Source organism: Piliocolobus tephrosceles, chromosome 8 (genome assembly GCF_002776525.5).
Source record: "Piliocolobus tephrosceles isolate RC106 chromosome 8, ASM277652v3, whole genome shotgun sequence".
Lineage (NCBI taxonomy): Eukaryota > Metazoa > Chordata > Mammalia > Primates > Cercopithecidae > Piliocolobus > Piliocolobus tephrosceles.
In genome coordinates, this window is record NC_045441.1 from 109107660 (window position 1) to 109126092 (window position 18433).

Here is an 18433-nt window from a genome sequence, read left to right on the forward strand (position 1 = left end):
TTATTTGTTTATTCATAAATAAGCTTATTTTAAAACATTCCAATTTTTTTAACTTTTATTTTAGGTTCAAGAGTACACGTGCAGGTTTATTAAATAGGTAAATTTGTGTCGCAGGGATTCGTTGTACAGATTATTTCATCACCCAGCTACAAAGCCTACTCCCCAATAGTTATTTTTCTGCTCCTCTCCCTCCCTGACGCTCCACTCCTCAAGTGGGCCCCAGTGCCTGCTGTTTCCCTCTTTGTTTCCATGAGTTCCCATCATTTAGCTCCCACTAATGTGGTATTTGGGAAAACCCAATTTTTGAAAGATCTTTAGTCTGCTAATCATAAATGGCCAACATAATTACAAGCATGCCAACATTTGCAACACTGTGACACTTCCCCTGCCATTCTTAGTTAAAACTGATCTTTTGTTCCAAAAAATTTTGCTACCAACAATAGCCTGTCCTTTATAGTTCTTTTATACTTTTGTGTCTTCTCTCCAACTAGATAATCAACTCTTTCAGCATTCCATCCATTTCCCTTTCTCCTCCCTCTTACTCCCAACCCACATTCCCCTCTCTATTTTAATTTTAACCTGTGCCCCTTTAAGTGTACTCCATCTTTTTTTTTTTTTTTTTAAATAATTTCCAGTGATACTTTGACTTTTGACTGCATATGGAAGCATAGGTAACATGTCCTTTCCATTTTTGGATAATAAGTTTCCTGATTAATTACAGCTCAAGAGTAAAATGACTGATTACTATTTAATTCACTTTGTGCTTTTTTACAAAAAAGTAAAGAGAGAGGCCCCATATTCAGGAACAGATAAAATACTTTAATCGCTACCACATTTTTTAAAAGTCTAGTCAATTAGATAAGTTAAATCTTTCCTCACAGCCAAGCACATTGAAAAAATTCTTCTCTTTAAATAATTAAAGAGAAGCTTTAAATAATTCTACAATTATAAATATTTTGTGGGTTTTGCAAATATAGCATAACGTGTTGGCATAAAATTCCATTTTTCCAGAAAATATCGGTAATAAAATTATAGAAAAGTTAAAGATCTTCATTTCTTAATTCGAAGCGTTTGGGAGACATTTCAGAAACGGATGGGAAACGTTAAATTCTGCATGCCTGCTTAAGTTTCCATCCACACCGACTAGATGTAAACGAGTGTCACCAAAAGTACACCACAGGCAGCCACACAGATTCCTTCCACAAGGGATCCACAAAGTTTAGATGTGAAATGTACCTAAAGGTTCCTAATCATCTTTCATCCCTCCCTCTGTGAAACAGGGAGACAGATGTGTCTTAAGGCAGAGATGGAACGTGGGCGATGGGCGGGGGACGGGGGAGGTGGGAAGGGACGGCTTAGGACAGGGCAGGATTGTGGATTGTTTCTGCCGCCTTGGTTGCCCATACTGGGCATCTCTACAGGCGCGTCGGCTCCCTCCACCCCTGCTGAGATGATGCACTGCGAAAACATTCGCTCTCCCCGGGACGCCTCTAGGTGGTTCAGAGCAGGGAAAATGTTGCCTCAGGTTTAAAATAATCTGCCCAGGCACCCCAGCGCGGGAGAAACGTTCTCACTCGCTCTCTGCTAGCTGCGGGCTCTCCCCGCCCTCTGCTGCCAGAACCTTGGGGATGTGCCTAGACCCGGCGCAGCGCACGTCCGGGCCAACCGCGAGCAGAACAAACCCTTGGCGGGCGGCCAGGAGGCTCCCTCCCAGCCACCGCCCCCCGTCAGCGCCTTTTTTTTCCCGCATACAATACAAGATCTTCCTTCCTCAGTTCCCTTAAATCACAGCCCAGGGAAACCTCCTCAGAGCTTTCATCCAGCCACGGGCCAGCATGTCTGGGGGCAAATACGTTGACTCGGAGGTAGGCATCGGTGGGGGCGCGCCGGCCCGGGCGCGCGGGGAGTGTCCGCTTCTGCTATCTGCCTCTCCAAATATCCCGATTGCTCCCCTGGCCCCAGCCCTCTCTCCACTTCGGAGCACTCCTCTGGCATTGGCACCGCTGAGGAATGGGCCTGGGCGGGGAGGTGAAGAGAAGCCAGGAATGTTTTATGTTTTCCTAATGGGGAGGGGGCCTAGGGAGCCCCTGAGCTAGGAGAACAAGGAAAAGGGGATTGGGGTCCTGAGACTGGGTCTGTCGGACCCAGGACGCGTTTTCTGGACAGGTCTAGGATGCTCCCTTGTCACGGGACCCCCGCGGTCCGGCCCTGCCTGCTGGGGGTTCGAAGAGGTGGAGTGCAGGGTGGTGGTGTCATTTACCCGAGTCCTGGGGACAGTCCCCGAGACTCCCCGCCAGGCGTCCAGACCGGCAGGTCCCGGAGGCGGCGCGCAGTGTGTTTGCACTTTCCAAAGTTCTTGAACCATCTCAAGAACTCCTTCTGCATCTTGGCGTCTGGCAGGGGTGTTCTGAGAGGGGTGGACCTTCCCTCCCCAAACTGCCAACATCACTTCCAACGCCCTCCACGCTCTGGAGCTCTGCCCAGGTGTGGAGACCTCGTTTTACAACACGCAGCTGCCCTTCAGCCACTCGCCCGCAGCCTGGGAGTGCCCTGGGGGTGGGTCGGGGGAGCTGCGCAGGTGAGACTGAGTTCTAGGACCTTTAGGGTGTCTGGCGCCCGGCTCCGCCAGAAATGGGGACTTTCGAGATTGTGATCATCACGACGGATTGGCAGGGAGAGCGGTGGAGGGACAAGAGAGGGCCGAGGCAGGGTGGGGGGCGCGGGCAGGTGCGAGAGGGACGCGGCCAAGAAGCAGCGATAAAGGGAACATTCCGCTGGTCGAGCGGCTGCTGTTGGATCTTAGATAAAGCTGGAAGGGATTACCGGGGCAGGAGTAATAGGGGCCGGAGACTGGAACGCGAAACAGGTGAAGCGCTCGGGCCGAGAGCGGCGCAACTTAGGGAGTCCAGGAGAAGCCTGCGGCTGCCCCCTCGCCGCCGGGGTCCTGCGGGTCCTGCGGGTCCTGCGGGTCCTGCGTGCTGAGCCGGGACGTGCGCGGGCGGGGGCCTGCGGACCGCGCGGCGGGGCCTGTCCTGACCCCTGGCGGCGGGCGGGGGAGGCAGGCGCGCCCTGCAGAGTACGGAGGGGTGTGGTGTCCTCTGCCAGATCCTCTTAAAAAGCTGGCTGCGCGCAGGCGGTTTCTGTGCACCGAGCCTTAGCTGTCGGAGCGGTTAGTTCGATTTCGAGCTCGAGGTTTCCCCCGCCGCCAGGCTGACTTCTGATCGCTTGTTTTTCTTTTTGCATTTTTCCTCCCACCGCCGTTGCCGCCCTCCCCCTCCTGGCCGTCCGCCCTCCGCCCTCTGCAGGGACATCTCTACACCGTTCCCATCCGGGAACAGGGCAACATCTACAAGCCCAACAACAAGGCCATGGCAGACGAGCTGAGCGAGAAGCAAGTGTATGACGCGCACACCAAGGAGATCGACCTGGTCAACCGCGACCCTAAACACCTCAACGACGACGTGGTCAAGGTAAGCCAAGGCGACCAACAGGGAAGGGCCGGGACAGCTCTCCTCTGGCAGTTAGCCCGTGCATCCTTCTTTAGCATTGCCGTGCATGCGCATCCCACCCCGCCCCCTACACACACACACACACACACACACATACAGTTTTGTGGATTTGATGTGTGGGAGCTCCTGCAGTCGGCAGAAATGTAACATCTCCCTTCCCCCATCTCCTCCAATAATTAGTTAAGCTGAAATTCAGCTGAAGTGAGTTTTGTAGAAGTTCCTATAACTACGCTTTTATCCTAGCAAATGAACCTATTGACCTCAGCAACAGACGGCCCATACTCCTTGGGACGGTGAGATGGTTCCTATCCATTCCCAGGTTGAAGTCTAGTGACAGGTCCCCGCTGCACGTAGCATGAAGACAGTAAGATAATTGTGTCAGGTCTTGTGCTGAGGATGAGTCAGAATACAACGTAGGCATGTTCCCCCAACTAAAACGATGGGAAGTGATTTTCTTAAAAATACTACAGTGGAAGGAAATGCCTAGGACTAAAGACAAAGAAAATACGTACTTATATACATATGAAAGTTACTTTAACAATTCTAACAAGTCACTTGTGCACAACTAAGGAAATTTACAAAACCAAAACAATGTATGCCTCTTGATTTTTTCTATCTATGGACATCTGCACTTAGATGTGGAAAGTTGCCTCTTTAGTAGACCTGGGTCAGCCTGCCCTGAGCTAATGGCACATTCAGGTTGGAGTTCCTTTTCATACTTTCAGGATGTGCTTGGTGAGATTAAAAATAAATGGACTGGGTTATTGGCCAGACTTAGATCTGACTCAGTGGTCAGTTTTAAATTATCATTGTTATTCGATTTTGACCCTTTTAGCCAAACTAGTGGGAGGAATTTATTGTCTAAACACATCTGGATTGGGGTATCATGGGCTGGAGCCATCCTTGGCAGAGGGTTTTCTCTGAGAAGTGGAGGGCTAAGGAAAAATCCTGGCTCAGAGATTGGAGTGTGAAGATCTAGTCCTACATAGCCCCCAGCAATCAATGAGGTGGATGAGCAATTTCCACCCACCACGCCTGCTGTCTGGATGGGAAGAGCTATAGTTCGCAAACTGTTTACATTCATGAATAATATATTTCAAAAGGGGAAACAATTTAATCTGTAACTGGAAGGGAAAAAAAAACTGTCAGAATTGACTCTCTTGGCTTCCTGGAGTAGGAAAAAGGAAAATTGGAGCATTTGCAGCTTTTTTGACTAGCTGGATTATGGAATATTTAAAAGCAACAGCAACAAAAGTACCTTATAAACTAGAAAATAGAATTGCTAAAAAACTATTTACTAAAAACATTACCTTAAAGGGAGAGGATATTTGTGCTTTCCCCCACCCCCACCCTTCTCATGTAGCTTTGAACAAGAAGGAGAGTTGCCAGGAAAAGAGGCAGATTTCAGAGAGGGCTGGCTTCTCTGGATCCTCCCTGTTGTTCCACTGCACCGTGAGTGAGATTCCCTGGAGCAAGCGAACCTCCCGGGATGAGTCAGAGAGGCCAACAGAGTGGATGTGGGTCTCCACACATAGCATGACTAAGTTGAGAAAGAAAGGCCCCACTGGGAAAAGAGACTTCAACACAGATGGAAAAAAAACATAACAGGCTTGGAGGAAATAGCAGTTTACAAAACAGCATTTCAAAGAGCAAGTGTGGGGATCCTCAAATTAAAGAAATTAAAAGAAAAAGCGAGAGCAAGCTCCTGCTAGCCTACAGAAACCAAACCCTGACTACTTGCTCATAGAACTGTGAGCAAAACAAGACAGTCAAACCGAAAAATCCACCTAGAAAAGAATTTGGCAGTCTCACTCAGATGCCTGGCCTAGAGGGGACTTCAGAGAATGCCCTGCAGAGAGACACCAAAACTACAAATGCAAATTCTGCCCAGAGAGTGCCTGGCCGATGAACAGGGGCCTATCTACATCTTACGGAGACTCCTATTTTATAAATATGTGTCCTCAAGTCCAAGCACAAACAAAATGACAGAAACAGGGATGATTCCCAGTTTCCATGACAGTAAATAATAAATTTCCCTAAATTTTACTTTTGACAACATAGACTTTTTTAATTTTTTTTTTTTTTTTTAATTTTTTTGAGATGGAGTCTCACTCTGTCACCCAGGCTGGAGTGCAGTGGCATGATCTTGGATCACTGAAACCTCCACCTCCCAGGTTCAAGCAATTCTGTCTCAGCCTCCTGAGTAGCTGGGACTACAGGTACACACCACTATGCCAGGTTAATATTTGTATTTTTAGTGGAGACGGGGTTTCACCATGTTGGCCAGGCTGATCTTGAACTCCTGACCTCAAGTGATCCACTGGTCTCAGCCTCCCAAAGTGCTGAGATTACAGGCGTGAACCACTGCACCTGGCCAACAACATAGACTTCTTAAAAAAATCACGACAATAATTTTGGGTGCTTCTTAAAAGCACCCAAAGCTTTACTGCTAATGCATGGTAGCTTAAAACTTCACATAATAGGAAAGAAACAGTGGCCAATGGAATCTACTGTTAAAGGTACCCAATCAAATAAGGAAAAGCTAGTCCTGAAAGCAAGGAGCCCTGTAAAACCTGCTCTGTCCAATATGGTAATCACTAGCCATTTGTGTTTCCATTTAAATTTCAAGTAATTAATATCAAATAAAATTTAAAATTCAGTTCCTTAGTCACACTAGCCACACTGTGAGTATGCAACAGGTAAAGCTAGTGGCACAGACATAGAACATTTCCATCAGCACAGAAATCTCTATTGGACAGTGCCAGATTAGGGTGTTCTCTATATTGTAAAAGCATCCCATTGCCACGTTAAAGAAAACAATAATAAAACTCTAGAGAAGAAATGAAACCCTAGTGTAAAAGTATGAAGAACAGGATAGTATATCTGCATAGTAACTTTCAGTAGTCCCAGAAAACAGCTGAATTTGCATTTTTTCCTCCCAGGAAACAGCTATTTAGGGAGAGGAAAGAAAACTCATGTGTGGCATGAATTTATATTTCAAAAAGGTGCAGCATTATCACCTATTTTACTAGTAATAATGACATACATTATAGTATACAATCCAGTTCCAATAAAATTACTTTCTCATCTTACTAAAAGCTCGCTGCTCCACATTATGAGACAATTTACCCAAATGTAGACATTTACCCAAAACTATTAAGTAGCTTGTGAATACTTTTCAAAATTTCCTTTAATTAAAGTGGTCACAAACTCAAACCCTTCATTGTCCCTCTGAGATTTCTGTGTCTCCTTCTTTTGTTTGCATTGTTATTCACATGTTTATTATGTACTTATTTTGATTTTCTACATAAATAAAATAGCTTCAAATCTCTAATTCTGATAAAATTAGCCATCAAATAATTTGTTTATTAAACCCATGCAAATGCTAGATGGTTTGCTATGTAATTCCTACAATAAATCCTAGCAATCACAAAGACGATTACAGTTAGTGAGACAACATGCATACAGGTAAAAAGTTTTTTTAAAAAAAATACATACATAAAACCAAAATATAGTAAGTCACTGCTACATGGAAACTGATTGGTCCTTTTTCCCTTTTTTTTTTTTTTTTTTTTTTGACTTGACTGCCAGGAAGCAGATTCAAATCTATAGCTGGATTTTAAGTTTCATTAATTCATGTTCCTTATTCTCTCCCACATATAGTTTTGTATTTTCACTTTTCCTTTTAACTGGCATACAGTCTTATGTAGTCCCTACTGTAAGCCTTCTCATCATTTTGGAAATAGACCAAATATAATACATATGATAAGAAATCAAAAGTAAATACAGTAGTGTTGAATATTGCATAACAAAAAGGTTTTTACATAGGGAATGGTATCAATATGAAGTGTTAGGGAGACCCAGTCATGGAAAGGATAGCAGGGTCAGAGGAGGAGGATGTGTTACAGATGGTTTAATGGAGAATGGTATGAAGGAGGTACGGTTTGAGTTGGGTCATGGAGGACAGATGGATTGCAAATGGCTGGGGCAAAAGCACAGGAAGGCATTCTAAATGAGCCAGACGTGGAGACAAGAATGTCTCCTATAGGGGAGTTTTAGTAGCTCAGTCAGACTGGGATTTGAGATTTCATGTGGCAGAGTGGTAGGTGATAAAGGTGAAAAGACTGATCATAGTAAAATGCAGATTCTCTAAATCCAGCACTCATGATAAGTTTGGACATCATGATGTCAGCAGTGGGCAGCCATGAATGACTGCAAGCATCGGTGTGGTGTAATGAAGGTGACCTTTTTGTAAAATGACTCTGGTGAAGGTACAGAAGGTAATGAAAAGTAGCCAGTCTAGTTGAGCAGAAAAGAGTTCAGATGTAATTACATCATGGTCCAGATGTGAAATGAGGACAATGCAAAGTGGCATTGGGAATCGAAGCATATATGCACAAAATGACAGAATTTTAGAATTGGAAGGGATCATCATGGTTACCAGACTGGCCTCCAATTCCTCTTTTGTAATATTAATAGAAATTAAGGGTTAACAAGTTTAAAATGTTATCCATCTTTTTACATAGTTACTGCCCAAAATGAATATTTTGAAATGTATCATTAAGGAAGAATAGATAAGATTATGTGATTCAGCATGGAGTATTGTCATGAGAGGAAAAATGTGTTTAGATGATTCTGATAGCACTGAGACAAATCAGGACATCTGAAAGGAGGTCTTTGTTGAAAAACAGAAATATGCATTCATAACTTGCTTTTCTAAAATTGGAATGTAATGATTCTTAAATATGCACAGACACAAATTTTTCTTTAACAGTCAAGAAAATGCAAGCACATGATAATCAGATCAGTTCTGGTATCAATACAATGGCTTAATGCCTCCATGATCCCTTTCAACTAGAAAGCATTCTAGAGCAATTGATGATTAATATCAGTATAACAGTCACTTATAAAATTATTGTTTATTTGATATACATCTAATCAAAACATAAAATTTAAAAGATCAGACTGTGTCAAAGCACTTAGCACCATGTTAATGTCTTTTTCTGTTTGCATTAGTATGAGTTTTGCTTGTATGTTTGTTTATGAGATAGCTTCACAAGTTGGTGATTGATATTCTACCATGTATGAAGTCATGCATGGAATTCAGAATCCTCAGCTTGTAAAACTGTATTATGATCATCTTTAGTGGGAAATTGTTCTCAGAATACTGAGCAAAGGATGATACTAAAATGGTGGCTATTATTCCTTCTTAAGCATGTGAAATGCTTTCCAGTTCAGCCCAAAATTATATACATTTTAAATGCTTACTAAAAGAGTCTTTTCCCTCCTCCATCTATTAACTGCAATAAAAAAAACTTTGGTTTTAACTGTATATGATTTCACATTATTTATTAAAATTTAAGGCAAGGTACACCAAGTACCCTTGAATTATGAAAAGCTTCATGATGTGGGACATTCTTTCAATTAACGGCAGGGTTGGCTACACTTTTAAGGGGTTGAAAGTAGGAACAGCTGCAATAGTGAGCAGCATCTGGAAAGTCCAGTAATTTGAAAAACCACCTGTTTATGTATCCTGCCCACTCAAGTTCATAAAATAACAGACACTTCATATTCCAAATGAAACTGCTTTTTAGTTTGCCCTACTTTTAAACATAATTCTCTGTGATGGAATGACCAGAAAGAGCTGGTCCCTAGGAAGACAAAGCTATGTGCACTCACCTGTGAAGCTGGACCTTCCATGACCCTCCTGGCTGTGAGGAAAGTTCAGGGCTGCTGTCTTCACACAAAGATGGTTTATTCCAAGATACACACACACTTCTTCCACACCCTGGAGACCTTGCATATTTATTATCTTCTTTACCATAATCTGAGGCCCTAGAGAAAAAGATTTGCAAACTATACTTCTTTTAAAACAACTATCTAAAAAAGACACCCTCAGCCCCTAGAAGTTAGGCCTAACATATAGATGCTCAGAGGCAACCTATTGTAGTGAAAGAGGATTGTGCCAAGATTAGAAAAAATATATTTGCAACTTTTCTAACTTTCTTCTCTAAAACTTGAATGTGGTGATTCTAAAGTAGAGACTGATACAAAATTCTTTTTCTTTAGCAGTAAGAGAAAAGGCATGCATGAAGTAATCAGATCAGGTGTGGTTTCAGCATAATGACCTAATGCTTTCATGATCTCTTTCAACTAGAAAGCATTCTAGTCCCACTGGACACCAAGGAGGAAGAAGGGATCGAAGATATTAGGCTCACAGATTTATCTTCCTGAGTAGTCCCCGAGATTTGAGCTTATACATAGGGAGCAAAATTGTTTGTCTAAAAGCAGTTAATCAATGCCCCAAAAAAGGCCGGGTGCAGTGACTCACTCCTGTAATCCCAGCCCTTTGGGAGGCCAAGATGGGTGGATCATGAGGTTAGGAGATCGAGATCATCCTGGCCAACACGGTGAAACCCCTTCTCTACTGAAAATACAAAAATTAGTTGGGTGTAGTGGCACATGTTTGCAATCCCAGCTACTTGGGAGGCTGAGGCAGGAGAATGGCTTGAACCCAGGAGGCCAAGAGTACAGTGAGCCGAGATCGTGCCACTGCACTTCAGCCTGGCGACAGAGCGAGACTCCGTCTCAAAAAAAAAATTAAATAAAATGAATGCCCCAAAAATATTTTGGGCAAACTATTTTGTGTTTCTTCGCTTTATTTATTTATTTATTTATTTCGAGACAAAATCTTGCTCTGTTGCCCAGGCTGGAGTGCAGTGGCACAAACACGGTTCACTGTAGCCTCGACCTCCTGGGCTCAAGCAACTCCTGAGTAACTGGGACCACAGGGATGTGCCACAATTCCTGGCTGATTATTTTAGCCAGGATATAAATGCTGCCCACATAGAGTTTGTAGCTATCTCCTTGACTTTCTTTATGCAGATTCCTTCACAAACTTTTGCTGGATTCCTTTACCAAATTCTACTGTATGTTAAAATCTTATATCTTTATATCTTTGGTCAAAACAGCAACTCATTTATAAATCTTCAAATTGTTTCTGGAAAAATAAACAAGGCAAAATAGGAACATATATTTTTAGGCAATTTGCTTCTGTTTTGGTCTCATAAAAAAATTGTAATTAAATTGTAGAAGATTCTTCAATTCCTCTCTAGTATCCTCTCCTCACATATTGGCTCTCAACTTCTAATCCTCCTGTCGAAACATTGATTGGGAGGCCAAGGTGGGTGGATCACCTGAGGTCAGGAGTTTGAGACTAGCCTGGTCAACATGGTGAAACCCTGTCTCTACTAAAAATACAAAAGATTAGCCAGGCATGGTGGCATGCACCTGTAGTTCCAGCTACTTTGGTGGCTGAGGCACGAGAATTGCTTGAACCCGGGAGGCAGAAGTTACAGTGTGCCAAGATTGCGCCACTGCACTCCCACCTGGGCAATAGACTGAGACTCCATCACAAAAAAGTAAAAATAAAAATTGAAATTTGCAGCCTTTTTAAAACCCCATAGCCTCTTTATAAACCCGAAAGAACTATCAAATTTGACTAGGTGCCAAAAGAATCAGATGAATGTTTACAAATGCAGATTCTTGGGCCCACCTGATATATTAAATTAGAATATCTAGAGGTGGAGCCTGAATGTCTGTATTTTTCAGAGTTTCAAATGATCATTCTTCAAATGATTATACTGTGAACTCAGATTTAGAAATGACTGTACCCAAGGTTGGCTTAAAGATATACACTCTGGTTGATTCTACCTGAAGAGAGCAAATAAGATACACAGCAAAGTTGTAGATGTTTTCCCTGCCAGTAGAATACTTGCAGGTTAGGCCATTTAAAACTCTGCCAGAGAGTTTTGAAACACCACGGAGGGCTCCCAAATCAACTTGCTCAATGGTTCTCCATCCCTTCAGGCTACTTGGGCTTAAAGCCAACTGCAAGCTTAGAGCCTCCAGGTGACCTAGGAATGGGGTGACTGTATGTTCTAGGTTGTCTCTTACAGACTAGCCAGCACTACTCAGCCCCAAGTAATAGCATCCAGGCATGCTCAGAAATGTCCCATTTGGAAGAAGAAAACAATATTGTCACAAATGAATTGGCAATGGCCTGTCTCTGATTCCTATACCTGGAATCTACTGGAAGTCCCTATTCACACTATTTTCTAGCAGACTAGGCAAAATTTCTACATTCCAGGCATGTCAGGCCTTTCCCTGACTCCTTTCTCTAATGTCACCCATCTGCTGCCTTTTATCACAGCCATCAAACTGCACTAACTTAAAAGAGGATCCCTGATGTTCCAATCTACTCAACCCTCAGACCTTTCTTTCTCTGAAACACAGGTTTAATGAAACTGACATCCTTCCATCACATATTTTCTCAGCTACTCAGTACAAGATGTAAATGTTTAAAATAGTTTAAACTATTTTTCAGTTAGTCCAGGAAACATAAAGTGGCATGCTTGCATATAAACCATTGTTTAGGGTGGGGGAAGTGTTTTTAATTTTGCCTTAAAGGAAATCTGCATGATCCACAGGCTATGCAACTACCAAGGGAATTAGTTGGTAGAACAGAATTACACCTGCACAGAATACAAATTTCCTGCCTTTCATGGGAACTATGTTGGTGTTTCAGATATGAAATACATCTTGTTTTCTTTATTGAGCCTTGAGAAGATATCTCTTTTTGGTCATTATTTCATGGCAGGGGAAGTACATATTCCTAAAGACACAACCAAGTTTCCCTTTAACCATCATTAGTTGTGCTGGCCATTAAGAACCAGAAGATTTTACTTTCAAAGAGACTTAAGTTTTGATGTTGTACATATGTGCTTAATATTCTATCTCGTAGCAATTTAAAGGTGACGTTTTAAAAAACTACATTCAATTTATAAACTTCTGATCCCAGCAAGGATGTTGTGATGACTCTATGTGAAAAGGTAAGTTGTGTCTAGATATGGCAGTGGGTCATCTCATGCATGGTGCAGATGTCAAACACAACTACATTTTCTTATTTGCAATGACTGATGAAAAGAAGCTGAGCCCAAGCAGTGAGAAAGGAGGAGATTGGGAGGACAAAAAGCAAAGGAAAAGAAAGTAACATGAGCACCCTTTTCCCCGTCCTGCCACCTGCTTCATGCTGGACTGGGCTGCGATATCTCATATCCCAGCTCCACAACTCCCAACAACCATTTCTGTGCATGGTGCTTCCATGTGTTATGACCCAATCAGGCTCAGGCATGGACTGAGTAGTTAAATTATAGCCCTTGTCCCCAAAGAGTTTAGGGTTTAGTGGGGAAACAGACACGTAAACAAACCTGAGTGAGGTCATGTAACCAAAGGACAGGCCACAGTCAAGCACAAAGAAGAGAGTTCTCAGCGGTCTCCAAAGCCGAATGTATGTTCACCAGGAACAGGGTCCCAGCAGAGGGAGCTGCAGGAGCAACCAGAGCCTTGAAGGGTCCTGGCCTGTTCTGGGCACCAGCAGTGGATCAGTGTGGCCAGAGCCAGGGATAGTAGCAGAAGCCAGATCAGCAGGGCCTTCCTTGTCCAGCAAAGGCATTTTCTCTTTGTAGGCCACAGTGACTCACAAAGGGCTTTTTAGGCCAGAAAAAAAGGCCATTAAAAAGGGAGTCATGTCTCTTGTTGGTCCTTATTTCATGGCAGGGGAAGTACATATTCCTAAAGACACAACCATTTCCTCTTAATCATCAGTAGCTGTGCTGGCAATTAAAAAACCAAAAGTTTTTACTTTCAACAAGACTTAAATAACTTTTGAGGGTGTATGTATGTGCTTAATATTCTGTCTCACAGCAATTTAAAAGCGAAGTTTTGAAAAGCTGCATTCTGCATTCAGCAGAACTATATCTGATGAGATAGCCCCTTTAAAGGGCTGTCGGTGCAATGGGGCAAACATGGGGGTTTGTGCAAGTGGGAGTGAGACAGGAGATGGGGTGCTTCTTCCAGCACTTCCTATAGGCTGACTGGGTGACAAAGATCATTTTACTGACAGCTCCAATGGCCCTATGAGATGGATACTATTATTATCGCCATCATATTCCTTTTGTAGGAAAGGAAACTCAGGCTTAGCAGATTGCCAGAATAACACAGGCAGGAAGTGATAGAGTTAGGGTTTGAACCCAGGTAGTGAAACTCCAAAGCCCGGATTCTTAACCACTGTCCTCCAGTGCCTCTCTGTAATAAGTCATGATCCCAGAAGCCATTGGTGTGGCCACAGTATGGAAAGAGATGACGGTGTCCTCACACTAGGTGAGCAGCTTATGGCGATTCCAGATATGATCTCTGTTGGGAGTGACAGGTCTGAGCTTCTAGGATCAGACCCTAGATCTTGGCAGGTCATTTGAGGAAGGAGAAGGACCAATGTAAAACCCCAGGCTTCAAGGAATGTGGATGCTGTGCAGGGAGGATTAAGCCCCAAAGACCAGAAATGGGTACAAAGGACAGGCGTGGCCAGAGTAGAACTTCCAGTGACTAGAAATAGAACCAGACACATCGCAGTGGTGGCTAAGGTTGAATCACTTAAGTGTTTAAAGTGCCCCTGATCACCCAAGTTGGCCAGAGCCCCTGGGGTGGGCTGATCCTGTCTGGATATACGGGGAGGGGTAAGCACCAGGAAAGGAAGCAGGTCTGACAGGTAGTTTGCACTAAACAGCTCCTTTTAAGGTTCTCAATTTGCCCACTCAATTTCTACAGACATTTGTGGGACCACACCAATACATTGTAAAAGCAGGAAACAATTGAGAAAAACCTGAGTTTTATGTTGGTAGGAGAAATGCCTATGGAATATAGCAAATCGTTTCTCTGAGACTTCCTCTCTAGTAATTACATATTTGTTCTCAAAAACAAATGCCAGAAGGAAGAAACAGATTTAATAGTGCATTTTACAAGGCACCATTAGTCTCTAAGAAGAACAATTAAAATGTCTCAGCCACTTTGGGAGGTGGAGACGGGCGGATCACAAGGTCAGGAGATGGAGACCATCCTGGCTAACACGGTGAAACCCCATCTCTACTAAAAAATACAAAAAAAAAAAAAACTAGCCGGGCGAGGTGGCAGGCACCTGTAGTCCCAGCTACTGGGGAGGCTGAGGCAGGAGAATGGCATAAACCCAGGAGGCGGAGCTTGCAGTGAGCCGAGAGCCGGCCACTGCACTCCAGCCTGGGCGATAGAGTGAGACTCCATCTCAAAAAAAAAAAGTCTCAGTAATCATGGTTCACTGTGTATCTTTTCTATCTTCTTAGAAGTAATAGATGGGTAGAAATGGGCATACCAAAATCTGTCAAGAAAGTAGAATTGCGTTCATTAGATTTCACCACTAATTATTTTGGTTATCTTTACAGTTCTCTCTTCCTTGCTTGTTCTTGAGAATGAGGCTTTTTAGTAGGAAGAGAAATTGTCTAAAACAGTTAATAACCACAAATTCACCAAACTATTTTGGGTAAGTCCCTCTATTTCTCTAGGTCTAAAGCTAGGAATAAGAGTCATTCTCATATAATGTACTGTCCCAGAAAGGGCATTGTATTAGTCTGTTTTCACACTGCGGATAAAGACATACCTGGGACTGGGTGATTTATTTCAAAAAAAAGAGGTTTAATGGACTCGCAAGTTCCACATGCCTGGGGAGGCTTCACAATCATGGTGGAAGGTGAAAGGCACATCTTACATGGTGGCAGGCAAGAAAGAATTGAGAGCCAAGCAAAAGGGGTGAAACCCCTTATAAAAGCATCAGATTTCATGGGACTTATTCACTACCACAAGAACAGTATGGGGGAAACTGCCCCCATGATTCAGTCATCTCTGACAAAATGGAAAAACTATGGGAACTACAATTCAAGATGAGATTTGGGTGGGGACACAGCCAAACCGTATCAGGCATTCAACCAATATTTGGGAAGCACCAGCCCTGCACCAGGCACAGAGCACGTCATGAGTCCTGCCACACCACAGCCTGCCTGACAGACCTCACTCATCTGCTGGAGCTTGCCTCTGACATGTGGGCCTTCTCAGAATCAGCCATCTTTTCTCCTTGCCCCCACCATCCTTTGTTTTTATCTCTGCCGTAGCATTCATCAAAGCCTTCCAACCATTCTGCTTCACTGTCCTTCAGTGTCCTCTCTCCTCTCCCTTCCTTCTCTCCCCACTTTGTGCCTGTGTTCTTCAAAGCAGAGCAATGGCACCCTCACCTCTGTGGTTGCCCAGTGCCCCCATGCAGAGTCAGACATCGGAAAATAGATGCCGAATTCAGTTGACACTCTGAAATTCTTTTTAAAGTAAGTTAATGTGTGCTTTGAATGAAAAGACACAGTGGGATTACATAATTGAGTGTCTTTCTTCCTTTGCCACTTTTGTCCCTATTGGCCATATTTGAAAACCTTGCTGGAGAAAAAAATTCAAGAACTTAATAAATAAATTCAAAAACATTTAGTCTGTTTACTTAGGTAAAGAGAAAATGAATTCTAATATGTGTGTATATTTAAAATATTTGTTATTTAGACTTTTTTTTAATCTCCAGGTTTAGGAGGACACAAATACATCTCTCCTAAACCTTCCAGTAAGCAAGCTGTGGCATCCAGATGATCTCCTGGGGTCATGGAGGATAAGACTAATCTCCTAGGTGTCTGGCAGACAGGACAGGCAAATTCCCAGAATGCCAAAATATACCATCAGCTGCTGTTTGGCATTGTCCTTAAGGGTGTGTAGGTTGGGGGCCTGGGTCTCTGGCCACAGGAGAACTCCCCTGGCAAGGGCGGGGTGAAAGGATTGCCTGTTGAATCCCCCATCTATCCCCACACTATGGAAAGATTGACAGGAATGACTAGATCAGGGAATGGCCCGAAAGAAAAATCCAAACCCTCCCATCCCTGGATGAAGCCATAGCTTTGAGAAACCCAAGCCTCTGCTTCCTTCTCTTTGGCTTTACTACTTCTACATTCAAGTAGACAGAGCTCTGAGATTTTGTGTGCTGGGAGGTGATAACTGTTAGCCCACTATTCCAATAGCACAGAAATTTCTCTTTGCCTGAGAAGTGGTTTCTCATAGATCTCAGATCTCTTTTCAGGAAAAAGAAAAAACAAAACAACAGTAACAACACATTAATGACTCTGAAAGAGTCAGACACCATTAATTCCATTATTGGTGTCTGTGCCAAGTGAAATGAACATCAGCTCTTTTCCCAGATATGTTTCCTTCTTTTGTCTCCTAGGATAAAAGATGATTTTACTGTAATAATATAAGACTCTTCAATTTGACCCCAAATAGCCTTCCTATCAACTGGCTAAGTATAAAATACCAGGATCGTTATTCAGTTGAGAATAGATATAACTAGGAAGTAGCCATCAAAAAAGAGTGATGAAATGCATTGTGGATTTGGGATGTAACTTGGTATCTAACATACAGCCAGAACCACAGTCATAGCACACTTAATATTTTATCAGAAACTTGTGTGAACAAGCTAAGAGGACTCTCAACTTAAAAATGACACCAATTAAAATGACCTTGTTAACATTTATGATAAAAATAATAGCAAAGTGGCTTAGACAAATTATAATAGCCCATAAAAATAAGATAAAGTTCAATACAAAGTAAGGTGATGTTAAAAGACTTGAAATAAAACAGATATATTAAGTAGGCAACAAATAGGTAAGCGTATAAAAATAAGAAGATACCAGAATAGAGTTGTCATTTTTGTGGGAGCCTGTGATGTGGAAACCAAGGTGCCTGGTGAGTATAATGGATATGGAAACTCCCCTTGTAATAATTCCACAGCCCCAAGGGGCCAAGGTCTCCAGGTTGAGTCGCTATTATAAACACACCCATAGGTGAGTCCACATGCCATAGCTCCTTGAGTAAGTGGGACTCAAATTAAGTCTGAAAAATAAGCATATATATAATAATAATTTAAAAGAAGCATAATGAAATATTTAAAGTCGTGTCACATACAAGATTCTCTACGTCATCTGCTTTTGGTCAGACTCATTCAGAATAGGTTCCTGCTTTGATGTTAAGAGGGAGGTAGAGATTCTGGAGAAGCCCTAGGAAAGAGCAAAAGGAATAAGGAGCCAAGAAGAAACCCCAGGTAAGGCTCGGGAGGGACTGTTTCGTGTAGGTGATTTATTGGAAGGGTTAGAAGGAAACATGGAATGACAATTATCTTTGGTTATTGTCAGGTTAGTGTGAAACTTCTAAGAAAAGCACTGCTCAGACGCAATCACCATTCAAGATAAGAAATAAGAGGGAAGGCTAGCACGCTTAGCTTTTTATTTAGAAAAGTGTTAGGTAGGCTGAGCGTGGAGGCTCACTCCTGTTATCCCAGCACTTTGGGAGGCCAAGGCAGATAGATGGCTTGAGTCCAGAAGCTTGAGACCAGCCTGGACAACATGATGAAACCTCATCTCTACAAAAAATACAAAGATTAGCCAGGCATGATGGCATGCACCTGTAGTCCCAGCTACTTGGGGGGTTGAGAGGTGGGGAGATTGCTTGAGCCCAGGAAGTCGAGGCTGCAGTGAGCCATGATTGTGCCATTGCATGCCAGCCTGGGCGACAGAGTGAGACGTTGTCTCAAAAAAAAAAAAAAAGAAAGAAAGAAAAGAAAAAAAATGTTAGGTGACATGAGAGAACTTCCAAGTAATAAGAGTGGCTAATCCCAGGAATGTGTCACCAGAGGTTATTTTGTAATGGTCATGTGTTAAGTTCCTTGTCTATATAACTTCTCAAATCCTTCTGCCTCTACCGTTATAGTGTGGTGCAAAACAGCCTTCACACACAGCTCATAGTTAAACATAGACATACACATGAACACTTTCCCCTATGCCAGCAAGATACCTCGTTTGTTTAGGGGCAAAGAGGAATTGATGTGGCATTGTTTCAATCAGTGGCTGAAAATGCAAGTGGTAAACATTGAAAAATAGAACACTGCAAAATGCATGCATTGTATATACCAAAAGGTCAGC

At 42.9% G+C, this 18433-nt stretch overlaps 1 protein-coding gene across 3 annotated transcripts in view; it reads left to right on the plus strand.

Annotated features, from left to right (window-relative positions):
• Positions 1–1562: 1562 nt before the first annotated feature.
• Positions 1563–18433, plus strand: part of CAV1 (caveolin 1) — a 35970-nt gene continuing 19099 nt past the window's right edge. Inside the window, exons 1-2 of one of the 3 annotated variants that reach the window (XM_023228169.3) lie at positions 1563–1865; positions 3306–3470. In XM_023228169.3, the coding sequence (XP_023083937.1) occupies positions 1836–1865; positions 3306–3470 (195 nt within the window). In that variant the 5' untranslated portion in view covers positions 1563–1835. Of the gene's footprint in view, positions 2579–3148; positions 3170–3305; positions 3471–18433 lie in introns of those variants that run through there. The other 2 variants (XM_023228166.2, XM_023228170.3) reach the window with 2 other exon arrangements.